The 23,607-nt window shown below is 41.5% G+C and overlaps 1 protein-coding gene across 2 annotated transcripts; it reads left to right on the top strand.

Annotated features, from left to right (window-relative positions):
- Positions 1-353: 353 nt before the first annotated feature.
- LOC110502534 (coiled-coil domain-containing protein 6) lies at positions 354-23,507 on the top strand. 2 transcript variants are annotated; one of them, XM_021580616.2, is made up of 9 exons: positions 354-870; positions 1,942-2,091; positions 7,639-7,767; positions 8,179-8,282; positions 8,509-8,669; positions 12,163-12,319; positions 12,578-12,678; positions 17,433-17,554; positions 22,160-23,507. In XM_021580616.2, the coding sequence occupies exons 1-9, from the start codon at positions 616-618 to the stop codon at positions 22,346-22,348; spliced, it is 1,368 nt and encodes a 455-aa protein (XP_021436291.1). In that variant the 5' UTR covers positions 354-615; the 3' UTR covers positions 22,349-23,507. The 2 variants fall into 2 exon arrangements, with proteins under 2 accessions (XP_021436291.1, XP_036815977.1); XM_036960082.1 differs by lacking the exon at positions 22,160-23,507 and adding an exon at positions 17,736-18,323.
- The last annotated feature ends 100 nt before the right edge of the window (positions 23,508-23,607 follow it).

Genomic DNA, 23,607 nt, shown 5'->3' with positions numbered 1-23,607 from the left:
CCTATGGAACTCCCAATCACAGCCGGTTGTGATACAGCCTGGAATTGAACCAGGGACTGTAGTGATGCCGCTAGCACAGAGATGCAGTGCCTTAGACCTCTACACCACTCAGAAGCCAAAAACTTCCTCAGTAATATTGTCCACTTAATTGCAATATACTACTCTTGTACTTTCTATATGTTATTTTCTGTTTCATATGGCATCGATAAACATTGGCACAAAATAGGACACCACTTGACAGAGCTATCTCCACAAGGTGGCGCTATTTTAACACGCGTGTGGTTGAAACAGAGCAAGGTCACGTCACACCGAATTTTCATAGGCTGCTGCCGGGTTGTCACTAGAAATCACAGCCACAAAGTCAAACATGGAAACAGCATCTTGCTTTTTGGTCTTAATTTGAGGTTAGGTTAAGGCATAAGGCTAGCAGTGTGGTTAGGGTTAAGTTTACGTTTAAAATACGACTTTAAGAATATACATTGTAGAAATAGGCGGGCTTTAGCCATAATGATGACTTTGTGACTGTGGCAATTAGTGAAGACCCTGCTGCTGCCCCACAAACACTGCAGCTGCAGTCTCGTCTCCTCCACCGTACTGTCTGTCGCACACATAGCCATGGCGGACAGTGCAAGCGAGAGCGACACGGACGGAGCAGGGAGTAGCTCGGCTACACCGATGTCATCATCCGCCTCAAATTTGACCAAGCCGGGGGTAGTCATTTCACAGTTTCGATTAGAGGAGTTAACTAACCGATTAGCCTCACTACAACAGGAGAACAAAGTTCTTAAAATTGAGCTGGAGACGTTCAAACTCAAGTGTAAGGCACTACAGGGGGAGAATCGGGACCTGCGTAAAGCTAGCGTCACCATTGTGAGTAACTGGTGGTTTTTGTTGGTTAGCCTAGCTAGCTACATAAAAAAATCGCCTAACGTTATACACGCACGTTAAACATACGAAATTGCAACCAGGTTAGCCAACTAACGTTAGCTAGCTACCTACCTAGTAGCGAAATAAAGGCAACGTAGTTATGCTTGTTAAGAGGCTAGCTAGATAACTTAGCTAGTTTAGTGAGCTAGCATAGCTAGTTGGTTAGCTTGGTAACCCGTTTTGTTTTGGTGATAACTAACGTAGTTTATTAGCTTGCTAGCCAATGTCCTGTTGTTAATTTGCAAACACCAATCCATTTGACAAATGGTGACAAAGAAGTTGACGTTTGTATCTAACTTACGTTAGAATGTTAGCTGTGTCATCTAAACTAGCCAACTAGTCCGCTATTATGAGGCTTTGGGTTCTCATCGTTATTTATTTTTGTGCTTAACGTTACATATACCCCTTGGCACAAACGTTGAATTAATAATAAATCATAACCTAGCTAGTCCAACAACACCTAGTATGCCTGTTTAAGCATCAGTAGACTGACATGGATTTGATTTCCTCTCTCCTCGTTCCCCTGTTGTGTGCCTCCACCACCCCTGTTTCTGTCTCTGCTTTCCTCGCCATGACAGTTGACAGTACAACATGTTTTATAGGTAGTTCCTCAACGTCAGTCACTCATTCAGTTAGTGCAATAGGCTACTTCTTGAGTCATTGATATGGGGGGTGGACTAACGGCTTCCTCTCTAGCTGACAGACCTTTAATGCAGCAAATTTGCACAGTGCTATTCCTTGTTTTTGTTAAGATACTACTGCGCCAATTAGAAAGCCATCAGCTTTATGAATCCCATATTTTAGCGGAATACAGCTGTGAGCTGAGCAGTGTGGTAGAAGCTGACATTCGATTGGCAAAAACAAATCACTTCATATGTTGCCATTGTTACCCAGTGCAAAAAATGTTAAGCATCCCATAACACATTTATGACATGTATTCAGGTATTTGGTGAGCCATTTTGTTGTGAATGCTGCACTGATATTTTTGGTACATTTTGTCCTCTGTGACTGCAGCAAGCCAGGGCTGAGCAAGAGGAGGAATTCATCAGCAACACTCTGTTCAAGAAGATCCAGGCCCTGCAGAAAGAGAAGGAGACCCTCGCCGTTAACTATGAGAAAGAGGAGGAATTTCTCACGAATGAACTGTCAAGAAAACTCATGCAAGTGAGTGACATCTGGAAAATAACTGACCCTGGGGCATTTAACTTATGCCAAGTATTTGTCGCAATGTCAACCTAAGGTTGTGTGTTTGAGTCAAGAACCAACAGCATTGGTTCTTGACTCAAGTTATTTTATTAACTGACCTCATCACTACTCTAAATGACTTGACTGACTACTCCTATTCCTGGTTTAGGCTATTTGGTCTCTTTTGCAACTGACCCATATTTTGCCTCGGCTCCATTACTAATATGAGCTATTGACCTTTGTTGTACTGACTAATGGTTTGATGTACAAAGAAGCATGAATCTCACTGGACCACTTGTGTGTTTTACCAAACCCAGGTTAAAGGTCAGACAGTCTAGAGGCTCTTGTTATCTGGCCTGTTTCATAACATAAAACAGGACCACTTCCATTCCTATACTTTAGTGTCGACGGACGCTCCTTAGCACATGTTCCCCTCACCAAGTGTCGTCATAAAACATGGACTTGTCTAACATACTTTTCCCCATGAATTTCATGTCAGTGGCCTGCACCAGGCTAGAACAACAATGCTAATGTGGATTTGAACTAGCAACCCTGTTCTAACACACCCCAGGCTTCAACAGTAAATAGTGGTTCATAGTATTAGTATTTTCAGTTGTATAGGGTACTACTACTACTATAAGGACAGGGCTGCCTCTATACCAGGAGTGGGCAATCATTTTGGGAAGAGGGACACAGGGATTTCGAAATTCAACGGAGGGCCACACCGATTTTTCTTTGACTAATTTGATAGTCAATCTATTTGCGGGCCAGAGAGAGGGCAGTTATTTGAAAATAGATAGGTCAATTATAATTTGTACATACAGTACCAGTCAAAAGTTTGGACACACCTACTCATTCAAGGGTTTTTCTACATTGTATAGCATAATTGGCTAGCAGCATACCACTCTACATCCCACCGCTGGCTTGTTTCTGACGCTAAGCAGGGTTGGTCCCTGGATGGAAGATCAGATGTTGCTGTAAGTTGTGTTGGAGGGACAGTAGGAGGCACCCTTTCCACTTGTCTAAAAAAAAAATATCCCAATTCCCCAGGACAGTGATATGGGACATTGCCCTGTGTAGGGTGCCGTCTTTCGGAATGGAAGTTAAACGGGTGTCCTGATTCTGTGGTCACTAAAGGGCTCATGGTACTTATCGTTAACCCTGGTGTCCTGGCAAAGTTCCCAATCTGGCCCTCATACCATCATGGTCACCTAATCCTCCCCAGTTTACAATTGGCTCATTCATCCCCCCCTCCTCTCCCCTGTAACTATTCCCCAGGTCGTTGCTGTAAATGAGAATGTGTTCTCAGGTAACTTACCGGGTTACATAAAAAAGAATAGTGCAGACATCAACTATGAAATAGCACATATGGAATCATGTAGTAACCAAAAGGTGTTAAACAATTCAAAATATATTTGAGATTCTTCAAAGCTACCCTTTGCCTTGATGACAGTTTTGCACTCTTGGCATTCTCTCAACCAGCTCCATGAGGAATGCTTGAAGGATTTCCCTCATGCTGAGCACTTGTTGGCTGCTTTTCCTTCACTCTGTGGTCCAGCTCATCTGAAACCATCTCAATTGGGTTGAGGTCAGGTGATTGTGGAGGCCAGGTCATCTGATGCAGCACTCCATCACTCTCCTTCTTGGTCAAATAGCCCTTACACAGCCTGGATGTGTGTTGGGTCATTGTCCAGTTGAAAAACAAATGATAGTCCCACCAAGCGCAAACTAGATAGGGGTGTGTTTCGCTGCAGAGTGCTGTGGTAGCCATGCCGGTTAAGTGTGCCTTGAATTCTAAATAAATCACAGACAATGTCACCAGCAAAGCACCCCCATACCATAACACCACCACCTCCATGCTTCACCGCTGGAACCACATGTACAGAGATCATCTATTCACCTACTGTGTCTCAAAAAGACACGGCCGTTGGAACCAAAAATCTCCAATTTAGACTCATCAGACCAAAGGACAGATTTCCACCGGTCTAATGTCCATTGCTCGTGTTTCTTCGCCCAAGCAAGTCTCTTCTTATTGGTGTCCTTTTAGTGGTGGTTTCTTTGCAGCAATTCAACCATGAATGCCTGATTCACGCAGTCTCCTCTGAACAGTTGATGTTGAGATGTGTCTGTTACTTTTTATTTGGGCAGCAATCTGAGGTGCAGTTAACTAATGAACTGATCCTCTGCAGCAGAGGTAACTATGGGTCTTCCTTTCCTGTGGCGGTCCTCATGAGAGCCAGTTTCATCATAGCACATGACGGTTCTAGCGACTGCACTTGAAGAAACTTTCAGCGGGTGTGAGTGGGTGTGTCAACTTTTGACTGGTACTGTACTTTGTATCTCATTTTACACTTTAAAGTGTCACCCAGAGTGGATTTTTGAAGTCCCGTGCGGGCCACATTTAATCGGCTTGGCGGGCTGTATGCGGCCTCAGTTTGCCCACCCCCTAGCATAACCCCTACATCAGTGGTTCTCAAATGTCTCCTCTGGGACACATTCTGTTTATTTGAACTATTCCAGAGCTAGCACACCTGATTCAACTTGCCAACTAATTATCAAGCCCATGACTAGGTGAATCAGGTGAGCTAGTTCAGGGCTACAACAAAATTGTGAAACGTCTGGGGGGTCCCCATTGAGAGGTTTGAGAGCCACTGCCCTAGAAATCAAATCAAATGTATTTATATAGCCCTTCGTACATCAGCTGATATCTCAAAGTGCTGTACAGAAACCCAGCCTAAAACCCCAAACAGCAAGCAATGCAGGTGTAGAAGCACGGTGGCTAGGAAAAACTCCATAGAAAGGCCAAAACCTAGGAAGAAACCTAGAGAGGAACCAGGCTATGAGGGGTGGCCAGTCCTCTTCTGGCTGTGCCGGGTGGAGATTATAACAACATGGCCAAGATGTTCAAATGTTCATAAATGACCAGCAGGGTCAAATAATAATAATCACAGTAGTTGTCGAGGGTGCAGCAAGCCAGCACCTCAGGAGTAAATGTCAGTTGGCGTTTCATAGCCAATCATTAAGAGTATCTCTACCACTACTGCTGTCTCTAGAGAGTTGAAAACAGCAGGTCTGGGACAGGTAGCACGTCCGGTGAACAGGTCAGGATTCCATAGCCGCAGAACAGTTGAAACTGGAGCAGCAGCACGGCCAGGTGGACTGGGGACAGAAAGGAGTCATCATGCCAGGTAGTCCTGAGTCATGGTCCTAGGGCCCAGGTCCTCAGAGAGAGAGAAAGAGAGAATTAGAGAGAGCATACTTAAATTCACACAGGACACCGGATAAGACAGGAGAAGTACTCCAGATATAACAAACTGACCCTAGCCCCCCGACACAAACTACTGCAGCATAAATACTGGAGGCTGAGACAGGAGGGGTCAGGAGACACTGGCCCCATCCGATGATACCCCCAGACAGGGCCAAACAGGAAGGATATAACCCCACCCACTTTGCCAACGCACAGCCCCCACACCACTAGAGGGATATCTTCAACCACCAACTCACCATCCTGAGACAAGGCTGAAGATATAGCCCAAAAAGATCTCCGCCACGGCACAACCCAAGGGGGGGCGCCAACTAGAGGTCGACCGATTATGATTTTTCAACGCCGATACCGATTATTGGAGGACAAAAAAAAGGCGATACCGATCAATCTGCCGATTTTATTTTTATTTTTTTTATTTTTTTTTTTTAAATTTATTTTTAAATGTGTATATATACACACATTTTTGTAATAATGACAATTGCAACAATACTGAATGAACAATGAACACTTTTATTTTAACTTAATATAATACATATGGGCTTTTGGAGGGGTGTTCTTAAGGTGATTCCACAGGTTGGTGGTATTTTTTGATTTAGCCGTTTCTGACCCCATGCTTACATCTTTATCACAAATAAGACACCTTGCTTTCCCTGGTGCCAATTCTATGTAATAGTCCCACACTGGTGCTCTGCTTTTCTCTGCCATCTGTAAAACACACATATATTTTTAGATTCACTTAAAATAAGGTCTGTGTTTCGTGTAGGCTTACACCACCTTGCCAATTTTATAACTGTGTAGATATTCGTAGGACAAGGTAACTGATCAATATTGGCTAAATATAAGCGAAGATAAAAAAAATTGTAGAGTGGATTTCTGAAAATATTTTGAAAAACGTTACCTTATCCTAGTGAGATTTACACGGGTATCAAAACGCCCAGGCGGTTTAAGCACGAAACACAGACCTTATTTGAAGTAGATCATGACATTCTCTGTGGAAGACATGAACAGAGGTGATTTAAGCCTGTACGAAACACCGACCTTATTTGAAGTAGATCAAGACATTCTGTATGGAAGACATGAACGGTAAAATAACAAAGGAACCCCTTTCAAGTTCTGCCGCAAGTTATTCGAGGAATTATAACGCGTCGACTATTTCTCTCTAAACCATATACCTTTGACTATTACGAGCCTGCTGCTGCCTACCACCCCTCAGTCAGACTGCTCTGTCAAATATCAAATCATAGACTTAACTATAATAAACACACAGAAATATGAGCCTTAGGTCAAATCCGGAAACTATCACCTCGAAAACAAAACGTTTATTCCGTTCCGTATTTTATCTAACGGGTGGCATCCATGAGTTTAAATATTCCTGTTACATTGCACAACCTTCAATGTTATGTCATAATTACGTAACATTCTGGCAAATTAGTTTGCAAAGAGCCAGGTGGCCCAAACTGTTGCATATACCCTGACTCTGCGTGCAATGAACGCAAGAGAAGTGACACAATTTCACGTGGTTAATATTGCCTGCTAACCTGGATTTGTTTTAGCTAAATATGCAGGTTTAAAAAAATATATACTTGTGTATTGATTTTAAGAAAGGCATTGATGTTTATGGTTAAGTACACATTGGTGCAACGATAGTCGTTGATTGCTTTTTATAAGATAAGTTTAATGCTAGCTAGCAACTTACCTTGGCTTACTGCATTCGCATAACAAACGGGCTCCTCGTGAGGCAGGTGGTTAGAGCGTTTAGTTAACTGTAAGATTGGATTGGATCCCCCGAGCTGACAAGGTAAAAATCTGCCGTTCTGCCTCGTTCCTAGGCCGTCATTGAAAATAAGAATGTTCTTAACTGACTTGCCTAGTTAAATAAAGATTAAATAAAAGTGTAAAAAAAAAAAATGACCTGATGATTGGTCGGTATTCGTTAGATATTTGCGAATTGGCCCTAATAAAAAATATATCTACATAATCCATCACACAATCGTCTTATTTTTAACTAGTTATGAGCCACACCCTTTTTATTGGTAGACTGCCAAAGGTGGTTACTTTGGCTGCTTTGGGCTATATCTAGCTGTACCATCGCCATTTCACAAGACATTCTTCACCAGATCACAATCAGAGACAAGCAGTACCAACCCTTTACCATCTCTATAACACGGACCAATCAACATGTAGCCACAGTGCTCTAATGCCAATCTTTTCAGTGGTTGCAATTACTTGCATTGATTTCTCCTCCCCTTTTCCTCCCACAGTTACAACATGAGAAGGCTGAGTTGGAACAGCACTTGGAACAGGAGCAGGAGTTCCAGGTCAACAAACTGATGAAGAAGATCAAGAAAATGGAGAACGACACAATATCAAAGCAGCTCACCTTGGAGCAGGTATAGTGACACTATAATGACACCACAGGCAGCTGGTGGCACTTTAATTGGGGAGTACGTGCTCATAGTGTTTGGAAATGAATGAATGAAATGGAATGGTTTTAAAGCCATCAACACACAATAATTTCCATGGTTTTGATACCATTCCAGTCACCTCATTCCAGCCGTTTGTCTGAGCCGTCCTCCCCTCACCAGCCTCCTGTGAATGACGCCATGCGCAATGACATCGTCTTGGTGCAGCTGAGTCTATTCTATGAGGACAAACTTAAAACATCACGTCAGCACTGCCACTTAAGAGAAAGTGCCATTAACGTGCTGGGGATGTATATGTTTTTTTGTGTGTGGGTGTGCATTTCTTTGTGCAAGATGTTCTGAAACTGAATCTCTTTTCTGTGTTCCCTTTCTTTCCAGCTAAGGCGCGAGAAGATTGACCTCGAAAACACATTAGAGCAAGAACAAGAAGCTCTTGTCAATAGACTGTGGAAGCGCATGGACAAATTGGAGGCAGAGAAAAGGTAAGATTTTATTATGTAACCGTATATTCTTTAGGTGTAGAGTAGTATGTGCACATCTAGAGAAACCTCGGTGCTGGATTCAGTGAATGGTTGAAAGTAAACAAAATTAACCTTCATATTACTGTTGAATGCTCTTCAGTGATGATCTTTTATTAGGAAAGTAGTAATAATATATCGAATGGTTCTCTCCATCTTCCCTTACTGGCGGATCTGTTAACTTTGACAGAATCCTCCAGGAGAAGTTGGACCAGCCTGTGTCTGCTCCTCCCTCTCCCAGGGATGTTTCCATGGAGATCGACTCTCCGGAGAACATGATGCGGCATATCCGCTTCCTGAAGGATGAGGTGGAGAGACTGAAGAAGAGCCTCCGTACCACCGAGCTGCAGCGTGAGTGTCAAAGGCCGATGGTTAACGGTGAACTCATCATGACGTGACCTAGTTTTGTAGAAATCATAAAAATTCGTAAAAGCTTTGGTGCTCAAGAAGATCTACAGTCAGTTATTTTCATTTTGTTCACTGATTGTTTCACGTGATCTTAGAACACCAGTGGTAGGTCACCGTAGAGTACTCCTCTTTTTACAGATACATGTCTATCATGTGTTTGAAAGGTCCATACACTTTAATTTAATTCAATTTGGGAACAATTAGTTCTACCACTCAAACAGATGTGGACACACTAGGGCAGACCCCATTTAGTCGACTGGTCAATTGTTTGGTTGATAGGCTGTTTGTTGACCGAGATTTCTTTAGTCGAGCAGTATCAGTCAAATAAATAATAATTGTATACAAGACACCTGTCTGATTTCGCGCCTGTCGGAGTGGACTGATCCATCGTGGAGGCCGTAGGGATGGCACAGTCCATCAGTCTTAAGAAGTGTGCTGCAGAAATTGTATGTGGTGGTTATATTATGTAAGAACAATAGTGCCACACAAATAAAAAATTATATAATTTTTAAAAAATGCGCTTTCTCCCACATTGGGTAGTGGTCGCTGTCTGCGATTCTGAAACGGTGTTGAATTGGCGCCTTTTCCTAGACCATGTTGCTATGTGCATAATAACCAAAGTAACCAGCATATTGGTGTTGAGAACATGCGGCAGCAGCATAGTTAGGAGACGAGAAAACAGCCCTTGCCTTGATTGTCTAAGAAAAGTGAGGAGAGACGAAACCCCAACTTAATTAGGTCTATAATCAACTGTTAAATGTGCCTGGCTTTATAACTCATCCATATACAGTACCAGTCAACAGTTTACAGTACCAGTCAACAGACACACCTACTCATTCAAGGGTTTTTCTTAATTTTTTACTATTTTCTACATCGTAGAATAATAGTGAAGACATCAAAACTATGAAATAACACATATGGAATCATGTAGTAACCAAAATAGTGTTAAACAAATACAAATATATTTTAGATTCTTCAAAGTAGGCACCCTTTGCCTTGATGACATCTTTGCACACTCTCACAAAAACACGGCGGTTGGAACAAAAATCTAAAATTTGGACTCATCAGACCAAAGGACAGATTAATGCCATTGCTCATGTTTCTTGGCCCAAGCAAGTCTCCTCTTCTTATTGATGCCCTTTAGTAGTGGTTTCTTTGCAGCAATTCGACCTTGAAAGCCTGATTCATGCAGTCTCCTCGGAACAGTTGGTGTTGAGATGTCTGTTACTTGAATTCTGAAGCATTTATTTGGGCTGCTTCTGAGGTGCTGTTTAACTTATCCTCTGCAGCAGAGGTACATCTGGGTCTTCCTTTCCTCTGGCGGTCCTCATGAGAGCCAGTTTCATCATGGTGATTGATGGTTTTTGCGACTGCACTTGAAGAAACTTTCAAAGTTCTTGAAATTTTACCTATTGACTGACCTTCATGTCTTAAAGTAATGCTTTGCTTATTTGAGCTGTTCTTGCCATAATATGGACTTGGTCTTTTACCAAATAGGGCTATCTTCTGTATACCACCACTGCCTTGTCACAATACAACTGATTGGCTCAAACACATTAAGAAGGAAATAAATTCCACAAATGACCTTTTAACAAGGCACACCTGTTAATTGAAATTCATTCAAGGTGGTTTATGAAGCTGGGTGAGAAAATACCAAGAGTGTGCAAAGCTGTCATCAAGCAAAAGGGTGGCTACTTTGAAGAATCTCAAAGCTAAAATATATTTTGATTTGTTTAACACTTTTTTGATTCCCACATGATTTCATAGTTTGTCTTCACTATTATTCTACAGTGTAGAAAATAGCAAAAAAAATTAAGAAAATCCCTGTAATGAGTAGGTGTCCAAACTTAACTGGTACTGTGTATCTACAGAAATGAGAGAGATCCTGCTTCTGTTGCCTGATTAAACACTCAATAGCCTACTGATTCCGTGAGCACCAAGCCTCACACAACAATTTCACAAATTCAGCTGTTTTTAATCTTTGCTATGTTGTAATAAAGGCTTTACACTTATTTTTTAGACCATGGTATTATTTATAATTTATTGAGTCTTTACAGTTTTCCAAATTGTCAAATTATATTTATAATAATAATAATAATAACCATCTTTCTATGATCTCCTTGTTATTGTCATTATTATTATTATTATTATTATTATTATCATAATAAAAAGTAATGTCATCATCATTAGTAGGCTAAGTATAGCATCCTTGTATAACCAGTATGCCTAAAAGCGCATCCTCTTTGGTCTTAATACTATAACTTTCTTAGGCCTGTATTTCAATACTTATATAGGTTACTGTATCAATCAATAATTTATTTATTTTTAAAATAACAAAGCGACCATTGAATAATTAACGTTAACAATAAATAGGCCTAAACTGTTTCATTTAGAAAATTGCATTCACGAATGAATGCGACTGTTTTTAGTCTTTACTGTAATAAAGGATTTACAAAAAAAACTAAACAAATGTTACAACAGACTCTGGTACGCTTATAATGTGTTGTTTACATTGTTCCAAACATATTTTTCTTTGTAATCTAACAGCACACATAATATGCACGCAAAGCTTGCGCCATACCTTTTTCTTGATCTCCTGTATTTTCGACAACTAGTCAAATTTATTCCACACATCAGACTTCCCCTTTACCTCCTGCGCAACCATTAAACATTCCCCCGTTTCAAGTTATTTTTCATGTCCTCTGCATCCATTTTGTTGTCACGTGTTCAGAGTTTGCTATAACCAATTTATTTGTGATAATGATATGCTATAGGTCAGGCCCTATTGGTCACGTGCATGTGATGCATACATGTGTCACGTTAAGAGAGCAAGGGTTTAGGGAGTAGGGAATGTTTTTCCTAAACAAATTAGGTCATTCTTTAACATAACTATTCAGTCAGAATTGGCTGTAATTATGTTGCAACTTCAGTAACGCGGACAGCGCTATACACACAGTTGATGTTCTGTGATGGTTGCTGCAGCCACTAGAGGGAGTCGTCAGACCAATCTTTTGTTTGGTCTAAAGCCTTCTTGGACTAGGGCTGTGGCAAAACTAATACTAAGAAGCTGATGAAATCATGGGCTTTGTTACCTCATAACCCTTTTTGTCATTAGAGACCATAAGTGACCTATTTCACCTATGGGGCTAGTGTTACTTTGAAACATGACGACCACAGTGTATTTGGGTGCAATAGCTGCTATACTATAGCAATAAAAAGCACATAAAAAAACACCAATGAAAGGCTAAGGAAAACAACTATTGAAGTGGTGCATTATAGAAAAGTACTTTTGGTAAGCACATGAATTATAATATTGTCTAAAATATTTTGCGTCTTTGCTCTCTCAGAACAATACATTGTTGTGAAATGACTCATTTCTGTGTAATGATGATGCATTTGGTTTTTAATGAAACTTTATTTGTCTGTCCCCTCCCAGACACAGAGAAGCGGGCCCAGTACATTGAGGAGGAGCGGCACATGCGTGAGGAGAACATCCGTCTGCAGAGGAAGCTGCAGAGAGAGATGGAGCGCCGCGAGGCCCTGTGTAGACAGCTGTCTGAGAGCGAGTCCAGTCTGGAGATGGATGACGAGAGGTAGACATGAAACAGCAACCCATTAAACACTCTATTCCAACTTCACCATCTCCAACCTATGTTTAAGTTCTATTCTGCGGTCAGCCATGCATAGCCAAAAGTCAAATAAGCAACCCCACATTCTCACTTCCTCAATGTCACACTTGATACTCCAATGCTAGTACTTTCCGTTTCAGACAGCGAATCATTGCTCAAGGGATTGGGAGTGATATTTGGAGACATAAAATGATTGTCTAAACTGCTCTTTTCCTCCCTCAGGTACTTCAATGAGATGTCAGCTCAAGGCTTGCGAGCACGGACGGTATCCAGTCCCATCCCATACACTCCTTCCCCCAGCTCCAGCCGACCCATATCACCTGGTACGTACAGTACAGGAATACCTTGGCCCACGTCCAACACCTCATAATTACACCCTGTTTTATGAATATCTATTATGTCACTGGTTGAAGGAAGAGAAAGTGCCACATCCATAAAGAGCACCATTCACTCTGACAGAGTTGTTGTATAATATTGTGTGATATGAATAGGTGTATTAGTTTATATTTAGTTACTCATAAAGTCCTATTTTATCTAACGGTGTATCAGGAACTCTCTGTTCCAGTTTGATATATCCTTATTGATAATTGGGTGAATTTAAGGTCACCTTGGTACAAGTCCTGTCTTGGTTGCTACTTGTTTTGAACATTGGGTTAACAGGTATATCAAAACAATAACTCTATTCTTAAATTAGTTCAATTCAATCTTATTTATATCCCTATCCCCAATCCCTAACCACATTTTTCCTTCTGAAAATGTCAGACATCATGTCAAGTTTGACAGATTCTAAAGTTAATACCAATTGAGGGAGAAATGAGTTTGTTTGGGTGACGTCCTTTGCCTGCAGCAAGTTACTTTTGAGTTTTCTTCTTAGCATATCCTGTTATGCAGAAAGAGAGCTCCTGCAACACCCAGGCTCAGTATGCAAGGCACCTCCTTAAAACCATGGTTCATGTTAACAGATCAGATGGAGTTTTTTTTTTTTTTTTGTCCAGGAAATGTTTTCAGGGGTATAATTACAGGTCCAATGCAGCCATTTTTATGTCAGTATCAAAATCATTTCTGGGTAACAATTAAGTACCTTTGTGTTCAATTAAATGGTCAAAAAGATACAAAAATGTTTTCTTAGCAGAGGGCTATTTCTCAAACAATAATTTTGCTAGCACTGTCTAGGAGGGTCTGAGTGTGGAGGGGGATATGGAAAATTAGCTGTTATTGGCAGAGGTTTGGAACTCTTATTGTTCTAACTAATTTTCCACCTGGTGATGTCACCACGGAAAGCCATAACGCCACCCCACCAAAACAAGCTGATTTCAGATGGTGTTTTCAAACTTAAACTAGAAAGGCATTTCACACTATTATTCCAACCTCATAGTGTGGAACTATATGTAAAACACAGGAAATTAAGTATTTGACTGCCCTGGGCCTTTAAGACCATGGAGCTCAAGTTCTAGTGGGCTGCAAGGACTGGTCGGTCTTCAAAACACCTTATTAGAGATTTTTTTTTCTTTTTTTTTCAGTAATGACATTTTGGTACTTCATGATATTAACTGACTGAAAGGTTACATTGATCTCAAGCAATAATAAATAAGCCCCTGAGGATTAGTCTCTCACCTTGAATCACCCAATTAGGCCTACGTTACAATACTCTTGAGACAAACCACCGCCAATATCCAGTTGTCTATCTCCCATTCTCCAAAGAGCAACATTTTACGTTAAAGCTGCTCCAGAGAAGTGTAAGGATGCTCCCTGGAATGACCAAAAATAGGGTAATAGGGTTAGATAAGACTCCATCATGGTAATTTGTCTGTTTATCTCTGACAGTCTGCAGTGTCAGACAGCTGGAGACATAATGAGCGAGTGTTAGCGGGGGCTGATAGCTCTGCTAGACATGGCCCTAGAAACGCTAAGCAGGCCAGGTTACCAAGCTACACTGTGTTAGGCTTCTGAGGCTAATGACCCAAAGTAGCTGGCTGGATGATCACTGTGGCGTGCACCCAATTAGAAGTGTAAGTATAATGCCAGTTGTGGAGACCTAGTGAGTGCAGCAGCCCCAAATGCCCGTGTAATGTATTGATTGAAATGACCATGCTGTAACATGGTCAGCATGTTTCAACCAGCCTTTATGGTGTTTCTCAGTCACGTAGAGATCCTTAAACTTACTTTACTCACATTCATACCAGGTACATGCCACAGAAATACAGTTGCAGGCAAATATATTGGCACCTTTGTTTCCCAGTCATCTCTACATGACTGGGAAACATCATAAAGGACATCATAAACCTTGATAATGTTCTGATTTCATGATGTATTGCAACAAATCAACCTAAGAGCATTATCGAACCTCCATGTTTGATTGTAGAGAGGGTCTTCTTTTCTTTGAATGCTTCATTTGGTCATTGGTAAACCTTAATTGATTTATTTCCTTTTTTATTTTTATTTTTTATTTTTTAACCTCTTTTTCCTCCACAATTTCATGGTATCCAGTTGGTAGGGCTGGGCGATATGGCCAAAATAAACTCAGCAAAAAAATAAACATCCTCTCACTGGCAACTGCATTTATGTTCAGCAACCTTAACGTGTGTAAATATTTGTATGAACATAAGATTCTACAACTGAGACATAAACTGTACAAGTTCCACAGACTAACAGAAATTGAATATGTGTCCCTGAACAAAGGGGGGGTCAAAAGTAAGAGTCAGTATCTGGTGTGGCCACCAGCTGCATTAAGTACTGCAGTGCATCTACTCCTTGTGGACTGCACCAGATTTGTCATTTCTTGCTGTGAGATGTTACCCCACTCTTCCACCAAGGCACCTGCAAATTCCCAGACATTTCTGGGGGGAATTGCCCTACCCCTCACCCTCCGATCCAACAGGTCCCAAACGTGCTCAATGAGATTGAGATCCGGGCTCTTCGCTGGCCATGGCAGAACACTGACATTCCTGTCTTGCAGGAAATCACCCACAGAACGAGCAGTATGGCTGGTGGCATTGTCATGGTGTAGGGTCATGTCAGGATGAGCCTACAGGAAGGGTACCACATGAGGGAGGATGTCTTCCCTGTAACGCACAGCATTGTGATTGCCTGCAATGACAACAAGCTCAGTCCGATGTTGCTGTGACACACCGCCCCTGACCATGACGGACCCTCCACCTCCAAATGGATCCCGCTCCAGAGTACAGGCCTCGGTGTAACGCTCATTCCTTCGACGATAAGCGCAAATCCGACCATCACCCCTGGTGAGACAAAACCGCAACTCGTCAGGGAAGAGCACTTTTTGCCAGTCCTGTCTGGTCAAGCAACAGTGGGTTTGTGCCCATAGGCGATGTTGTTGCCGGTGATGTCTGGTGAGGACCTGCCTTACAACAGGCCTACAAGCCCTCAGTCCTGCCTCTCTCAGCCTATTGCAGATGGTCTGAGCACTGATGGAGAGATTGTGCATTCCTGGTGTTATTCAGGCAGTTGTTGTTGCCATCCTGTACCTGTCCTGCAGGTGTGATGTTCGGATGTACCGATCCTGTGCAGGTGTTGTTACACGTGGTCTGCCACTGCGAGGACGATCAGCTATCTGTCCTGTCTCCATGTAGCGCTGTCTTAAGCGTCTCACAGTACGGACATTGCAATTTATTTCCCTGGCCACATCTGCAGTCCTCATGCCTCCTTGCAGCATGCCTAAGGCACGTTCACGCAGATGAGCAGGGACCCTGGGCATCTTTCTTTTGGTGTTTTTCAGTCATTAGAAAGGCCTCTTTAGTGTCCTAAGTTTTCATAACTGGGACCTTAATTGCCTACCGGCTGTAAGCTGTTAGTGTCTTAACGACCGTTCCACAGGTGCATGTTCATTAATTGTTTATGGTTCATTGAACAAGCATGGGAAACAGTGTTTAAACCCTTTACAATGAAGATCTGTGAAGTTATTTGGATTTTTACGAATTATCCTTGAAAGACAGGGTCCTGAAGAAGGGATGCTTATTTTTTTGCTGAGTTTATTATATCAAGGCATTTAAAAAATAAAATAAAAATAATAAATTTTAAAAATTGACAATATGACTGTATTTGACAGTATTTTTATTTTTTTAATAATAAAAGTTCTACATTTGCTTTATGAGTAGTGAGTGATCCTAGGATGGCAACACATACATTCTAAGTGTTTTCAATGATTCTTTCTCCAATCTGATTGTTTTATACTGTTCCATTCAACTTCAACCAAAACAAATTTCAGCACTTTTATAATTTCTGCATTTAAATCCTGGGGAAAATGTTCTGTGGACTAATGAAACAAAATAGAGCTCTTTGGCAATACAGATCAGCGCTGTGTTTACTGATAACCAAATTAAGTGTTCAATGAAAATAACACCCTCCCTACAATTAAACATGGGGGAGGTTCGATAATGCTGTGGCCTTGATTTGCTGCCTCTGGTACTGGGAGCCTTGGACGTGTGGAAGACATCCATTAAATCAGCAGATTAGTGTTTTGGAGTGTAATGTTGAGTCTGATGTTTAACCTAGTGTCCAAAAACGGAGTCTCCATTGAAGGTTGTCTGTCTTAGAACAAGACAACCCAAACACACATCAAAAAGGAATGTTTCAATAAGAGGTTCTGGAGTGACCAGCGACGAGTCCAGATCTGAATCACATCCATAACCTACGGCAATAGCTGAAAACAGAAGTTGGAGTGCACCCCTTAATAATTGAAGAATTAGAGAAGTTTGCTGCTGAAAAGTGGGCAAAATTGGCAGTGAAAAGGTGCAACAAGCTCATTGAGTGTCTGCAGTTATCTTGGCCCAAAGGCTGTTCAACCAAGTACAATCTCCGGGGTGTCAATCATTTTGTCCATGCTATTTGTCTAAATAAAGAATGTAAACTTAGGTTTACAAAAATACAATTGGTTCTGCAATGTTGAAAATCAAATAACAAGGTGAGGGGACCAAACATTTTTTTATTTTAAGTTATTTTTTAAGAAATAGGGAATTATTCAACAGAAGTGCAAGGGTGCCAATATATTTGGCTGCAACTGTACATGGAATTCAGAGACATAAAATACATTACAAACTAAATGACTGTCTTCTTCCAGGTCTGTCATACGGTAGTCACACAGTTGGGTTCACTCCCCCGGCCACTCTGTCCAGAGCCGCCATCTCCCACTTCAACGCCCCAGCCCTGCACATCCACGGAGGATCCTCCCACGGCGTAGCGGTGAGTCTACTTTACTCCTATCACACCACCAATGGGAATCCGAACTAGCAAGACTAAGCTATATAAGTTGCACCATGAAAAATAATGGGGTTGATGTGTAGATGGATGAATGCCAATTATTCTCTAAAATGGCGCAGACAGCATTCTCAGATGGTACTAACACAAAATGTCCCGGATCTAGATATCATGGGAGTGTTGTCGTGTACATTGATCCTTGCTGAGATGTAGCAATAGTGAAGAATGGATCTCCTACCAATACCATGGAGAAGGGCTGGTGTAAGTGGGCCATTAATCTTTATGGTGTGTATCTAATGAGTGTCTAATCTGGGTCACATCTTAATTTGTTTGGTACAGTATAAAGCTCCTGTGTCCGTCATCTTACATGACTAGCCTTGATGGTATTCCACGTATGGTAGTTTTACTTGTGTGTGTTGTTGTTTCCCCCCTCCCATGTTTTCTGAGGAATAAATAAATTGTTGGGCATAAGACTGTAAAAACACTGGGAAATCAGCTCCAAGTTATATTCCCACGCATAAGAGAGTCACGTGATCATATAGCAAGGTTTGAAATAATTGTTTTAGTCAAATATTATAATATTATATCTGTTTGGGATTATTTGTAATTATGTTCTGGACCCCCAAACATGCGCTCAAGAAAAAAAAATGGTCCCCTGCTGAATGTAGTTGGTGATCCCTGGACTATATGAATGTTCTATCAAATGAGGTCTTTTCAATAAACGGGCCAGGAGTCAGTCTGAGCCAGCAGATTTGTATGGTGTGCAGGGTTATTTTCTGTATCAAAAAGGGGCATAGGTGGTGGGCATGGTAATGGGTGAGGTCTGCGCAGCTGAATTTCTCGATGGCGGAGTAGCGAATTGTTTGCATTTAAAGTTAATTTAATGCGATTCTACACATTCTGCCATGAGCTAAGAGAATGTTGACATTTTTAAAGCTAATTTCCTGCAATTCTATGCATTTTACCATGGCTAATTCTGTGTTCTTATGCTCAAACATAATAACAAATCAATACTGCTAAATTCATTGCTTGTGGAATTGAAGAATGCTCTTAATTTAAAAGCTTTTATTTCAGTTCTCACACCATTTGGCACAATCTTGTGGGACCTCCCTGCCTGTGTTTAATTGTCCTCCCAGTGCCTGTTATCAACTCAGGATGTCCTCTCCCAGTGCCATCAGGGTGGTAATGACTGTGGTGGCGGCAGGGATCAGCCCAATCTGACACAGCTCCCTGTGACCTGTGTCTCCCGTTCAACCACTCATTACCACAGGCTTTAGTTAATTCACTTTCCTGTTACCGCTGTTCAGGTCACTCTGTCCCATCATTCATTCCATTGCTGCGCAAAAGGACCTAGGAGCAGCCTAAGGGAATATGGATTAGCCTATTAATTGCAAATGGACACAAAAATATACCCAAGTTCTGAGTAGGAGTCGTGAGTACTGAGTAGAACATTTTATAATTACATCAGTGACTGTCTTCTGCAGACGCCTCCGGCTCCGTGTCAACATCGGCTCGGTTTCCATCTAATTGGCAACCAGATTTTCATGCAAATATTCAAGAATCTGCATTAAGAAAATCTGCACATTTTCCCACCAGTGGTGTTTCCACCAAATGCATTTGTTGCGGATACAAATCAGTGTGTGATGATGTAGTGCACACACAATTTACTTTTTCGCTTATGTTTTCATGTACAGAATAAAAATCTAAAGTTCAATATGTTTCCATTGCATTTTCAACTCTACCCATAGTTTTGTCACAAAAACTGTTGCGTTAAATATCAAATGTGCTCCCTCTGGTTTTAGCAGGTGCGCTCTAGCCAACAGCTCTCATATACAGCGGGGGTTGGCTAGTCTACATGATGAGATTATTATGGTTAACAGCGAGAAAATGTATATTTGTCAAACAACAGTCAATGATCGATCATCGTGTCACCAGAATACGACCCTCAATATTTATTGGAATGGAGCATCAAGATCACTGTGCACTTTCACCGCCCTGTTAATTTAATTTATTTCATCTGTAGCCTAATAAACTGCATGGTTTTCCGTGTGACTCCCAAGTTTACTTTGATATGATGGTTGTTATATCAATATTTGAGCATAACGCCATTTAACGCCATTTCTCGCATAATTCATTTTACAGTCACAAAAAGATCCCACCATGTCAAACAAACCAATTCTGTCGGCATTTATAAAATTGTACCGAAATTCCTGTTTCCATCACAGCTGCCGTGATTAAAAAAAATATATATATATACAGTGCCTTGCGAAAGTATTCGGCCCCCTTGAACTTTGCGACCTTTTGTCACATTTCAGGCTTCAAACATAAAGATATAAAACTGTATTTTTTTGTGAAGAATCAACAACAAGTGGGACACAATCATGAAGTGGAACGACATTTATTGGATATTTCAAACTTTTTTAACAAATCAAAAACTGAAAAATTGGGCGTGCAAAATTATTCAGCCCCCTTAAGTTAATACTTTGTAGCGCCACCTTTTGCTGCGATTACAGCTGTAAGTCGCTTGGGGTATGTCTCTATCAGTTTTGCACATCGAGAGACTGAATTTTTTTCCCATTCCTCCTTGCAAAACAGCTCGAGCTCAGTGAGGTTGGATGGAGAGCATTTGTGAACAGCACTTTTCAGTTCTTTCCACAGATTCTCGATTGGATTCAGGTCTGGACTTTGACTTGGCCATTCTAACACCTGGATATGTTTATTTTTGAACCATTCCATTGTAGATTTTGCTTTATGTTTTGGAATATTGTCTTGTTGGAAGACAAATCTCCGTCCCAGTCTCAGGTCTTTTGCAGGCTCCATCAGGTTTTCTTCCAGAATGGTCCTGTATTTGGCTCCATCCATCTTCCCATCAATTTTAACCATCTTCCCTGTCCCTGCTGAAGAAAAGCAGGCCCAAGCCATGATGCTGCCACCACCATGTTTGACAGTGGGGATGGTGTGTTCAGGGTGATGAGCTGTGTTGCATTTACGCCAAACATAACGTTTTGCATTGTTGCCAAACAGTTCAATTTTGGTTTCATCTGACCAGAGCACCTTCTTCCACATGTTTGGTGTGTCTCCCAGGTGGCTTGTGGCAAACTTTAAACTTTAAACTACTTTTTATGGATATCTTTAAGAAATGGCTTTCTTCTTGCCACTCTTCCATAAAGGCCAGATTTGTGCAATATACGACTGATTGTTGTCCTATGGACAGAGTCTCCCACCTCAGCTGTAGATCTCTGCAGTTCATCCAGAGTGATCATGGGCCTCTTGGCTGCATCTCTGATCAGTCTTCTCCTTGTATGAGCTGAAAGTTTAGAGGGACGGCCAGGTCTTGGTAGATTTGCAGTGGTCTGATACTCCTTCCATTTCAATATTATCGCTTGCACAGTGCTCCTTGGGATGTTTAAAGCTTGGTAAATCTTTTTGTATCCAAATCCGGCTTTAAACTTCTTCACAACAGTATCTCGGACCTGCCTGGTGTGTTCCTTGTTCTTCATGATGCTCTCTACGCTTTTAACGGACCTCTGAGACTATCACAGTGCAGGTGCATTTATACGGAGACTTGATTACACACAGGTGGATTGTATTTATCATCATTAGTCATTTAGGTCAACATTGGATCATTCAGAGATCCTCACTGAACTTCTGGAGAGAGTTTGCTGCACTGAAAGTAAAGGGGCTGAATAATTTTGCACGCCCAATTTTTCAGTTTTTGATTTGTTAAAAAAGTTTGAAATATCGAATAAATGTCGTTCCACTTCATGATTGTGTCCCACTTGTTGTTGATTCTTCGCAAAAAAATACAGTTTTATATCTTTATGTTTGAAGCCTGAAATGTGGCAAAAGGTCGCAAAGTTCAAGGGGGCCGAATACTTTCGCAAGGCACTGTATATATATATATATATATATGGTAGGACTTGCATAAAAACTGAGGATGGAAATGTGGGAGCCTAGTGTCTCTGTACAGTGAAGCCATTCCCTGTGGTTATGGAGACTGGTTAAGTAACATTGATTTCCTGTGTCTGACTGGCTGCTGGGAGAAGTCACAGGAGTTCACCCTCCTTTCATCAGGTACTAGGTGCACCCTCAGGGTTGAAACAGTTCTCAGCTCAGAGATGACTTTGAGCTGAACACTCTGCTTCTTTTCAGTGACTTGCGTTAGCCTTTTTGCAAAAGTGACACAAGCACTCTTTTTGTGTTTCCATGGTAACATTGAGTGTTCCAGAGATGAGCATTACTTTTTTTGTCAGCATGTGCCTCTGAAGTGTGTTGGTTTCTGGGTGGCAGCCGTCATTAGAGATCCTAGAGCTCATCAGTAGTAAGTGGTGGTGACGAGGTGCATCAGGCCAGCCACCCAGATACTCATCAAAGCCAGGGTGTATTCGCCAGCGCTTTGGCACCATCAATATTTGTTTATGACTCGCCAATGCTCACGTAAGAAGGGGAACTGTTTACTGAAAGGTATTTGAAGGTGTTCGATTTAAAATGGAGGCTTTTTGAGAAGGGGTCTTTTTTTGTTGTTGATGAGAATTGATATGACTGAGTGTTTCTTATCGCCCTCTGTCTTCCCTCTTTTCTTCAAAACAGAGGCCCTCCCCGAGAAGAAGCACCAGCCCAGATAAATTCAAACGTCCCACACCGCCGCCCTCACCCAACACGCACTCAGGGGCGCAGCCTCTGCACCCGCTCCCCCCGCCAGCCCAGCCAATGGTCCAGTCCATGTCCTCTCCTGCAGCTATGTCGCAGCATGCAGCGCATCCCCCCTCCCAGCCTTAACGTGCTATGCCATGCTACACTACTTCGACAACCAGGGAGTTGAAACCCCACAGAGCAAGTTTCTATGAGCCGGCAGAAGACCTGAAGCAACATGGGGCGTTCTAAGGAATTTACTGACTTTAACTGCGCTTCTGGGATTTGTAGGCTGATATCTGTTCACCTTGTCTTGTACATGTTTGTTTTTTGCTTGGAACTGTTGACGATTGGAATTATTGTGGCGCTAACAACCAACACGTATGGTAACAATGTCTTGTCATGGTGTTTGTGGGCTGGATGTGTTGGATCCCTTCCATGTCTGCAATACCACATTCCAACAGCAGTAATGTGCACACCCCACCCCCTTGTTCAAAAACAACTTAATCAATTGCATCCCAGTAAGAATTGCTTAAGTCAGTAAGATGTATTGTAAAAGAAATCTCAGCTTTAGGAGTAACCCAGATATAGGGCATTGATGATGGGAGGGAGCTAGCGCAAAGATATGTTGACTTTTTGATTCTGAAAGCCACTGCTTGCCACACTGCTCGTAAAAAACACACAAAAAAACAAAAGGATGGACAGTGGTACATAAACCACAGATAAATGTTGGCTTTTGAGGTATTCAAATGTAGTCTGAGGTGTTCCAATATATATAGTCATGTACTCTTGCGTCTCTTTCTCTCTCTTCCACAGCTCTATCTCTGGTGTGGTTATAAAAGATTTTGTCATCCCTATGGATATTCCTCATCAGACAAAAATGTAATGCTCTTTACACTAAATATACTGATATAACATTCTAAATGAATGGTACTGTTGAATGACATTTCTATGTATGATTAAAAGATCTTGAGAAGATGACTCTAATTTTAGTGTGTTGTACTTTGTTTTTACAATATGTGGCAACTCTGACTGTTGGTAATGTTTTCAGTTCTACTGGAGGTTGTCATGTGTGAACCAGTGAAAGACTGACAGTGTTTATCCTTCATTCTGCTCTCTTTTTTTATTTGAATACCAGCATTGAATACACACATAACCGTGGCTTATCTGAAGCATGCACTGTTCTGTAAAATCATGTGTTCCAGTCACACTTGTTTTTGGCATAAGCCTGAGCTGAACTTCACACAAGTTACGCAAGATGAACTTTTGGCACTAATAAAGTAATTGACTGGAAATTATATGTTCAAAGGTGTGAATGTGTTATTGTGTCTGTGTAATGTCCTTAATGTCTTGCCCTTTGATTTCCATGATGGTTTCCAGATCAGAGTCCTGATAACACACCCTCA

This window comes from Oncorhynchus mykiss, chromosome 23 (genome assembly GCF_013265735.2).
Source record: "Oncorhynchus mykiss isolate Arlee chromosome 23, USDA_OmykA_1.1, whole genome shotgun sequence".
Classification (NCBI taxonomy): Eukaryota; Metazoa; Chordata; class Actinopteri; order Salmoniformes; family Salmonidae; genus Oncorhynchus; species Oncorhynchus mykiss.
The sequence above is the reverse complement of the archived record's forward strand: the minus strand, read 5'-3'. Positions and strand labels throughout refer to the sequence as shown.

Coding starts and splice junctions, on each gene's coding strand:
- LOC110502534 (XM_021580616.2), top strand. CDS start 616: ATGGCGGACAGTGCAAGCGAGAGCGACACGGACGGAGCAGGGAGTAGC. Junction 871..1,941: donor GTAAAGCTAGCGTCACCATT/GTGAGTAACTGG, acceptor CTGTGACTGCAG/CAAGCCAGGGCTGAGCAAGA. Junction 17,555..22,159: donor GATCCTCCCACGGCGTAGCG/GTGAGTCTACTT, acceptor TCTTCAAAACAG/AGGCCCTCCCCGAGAAGAAG.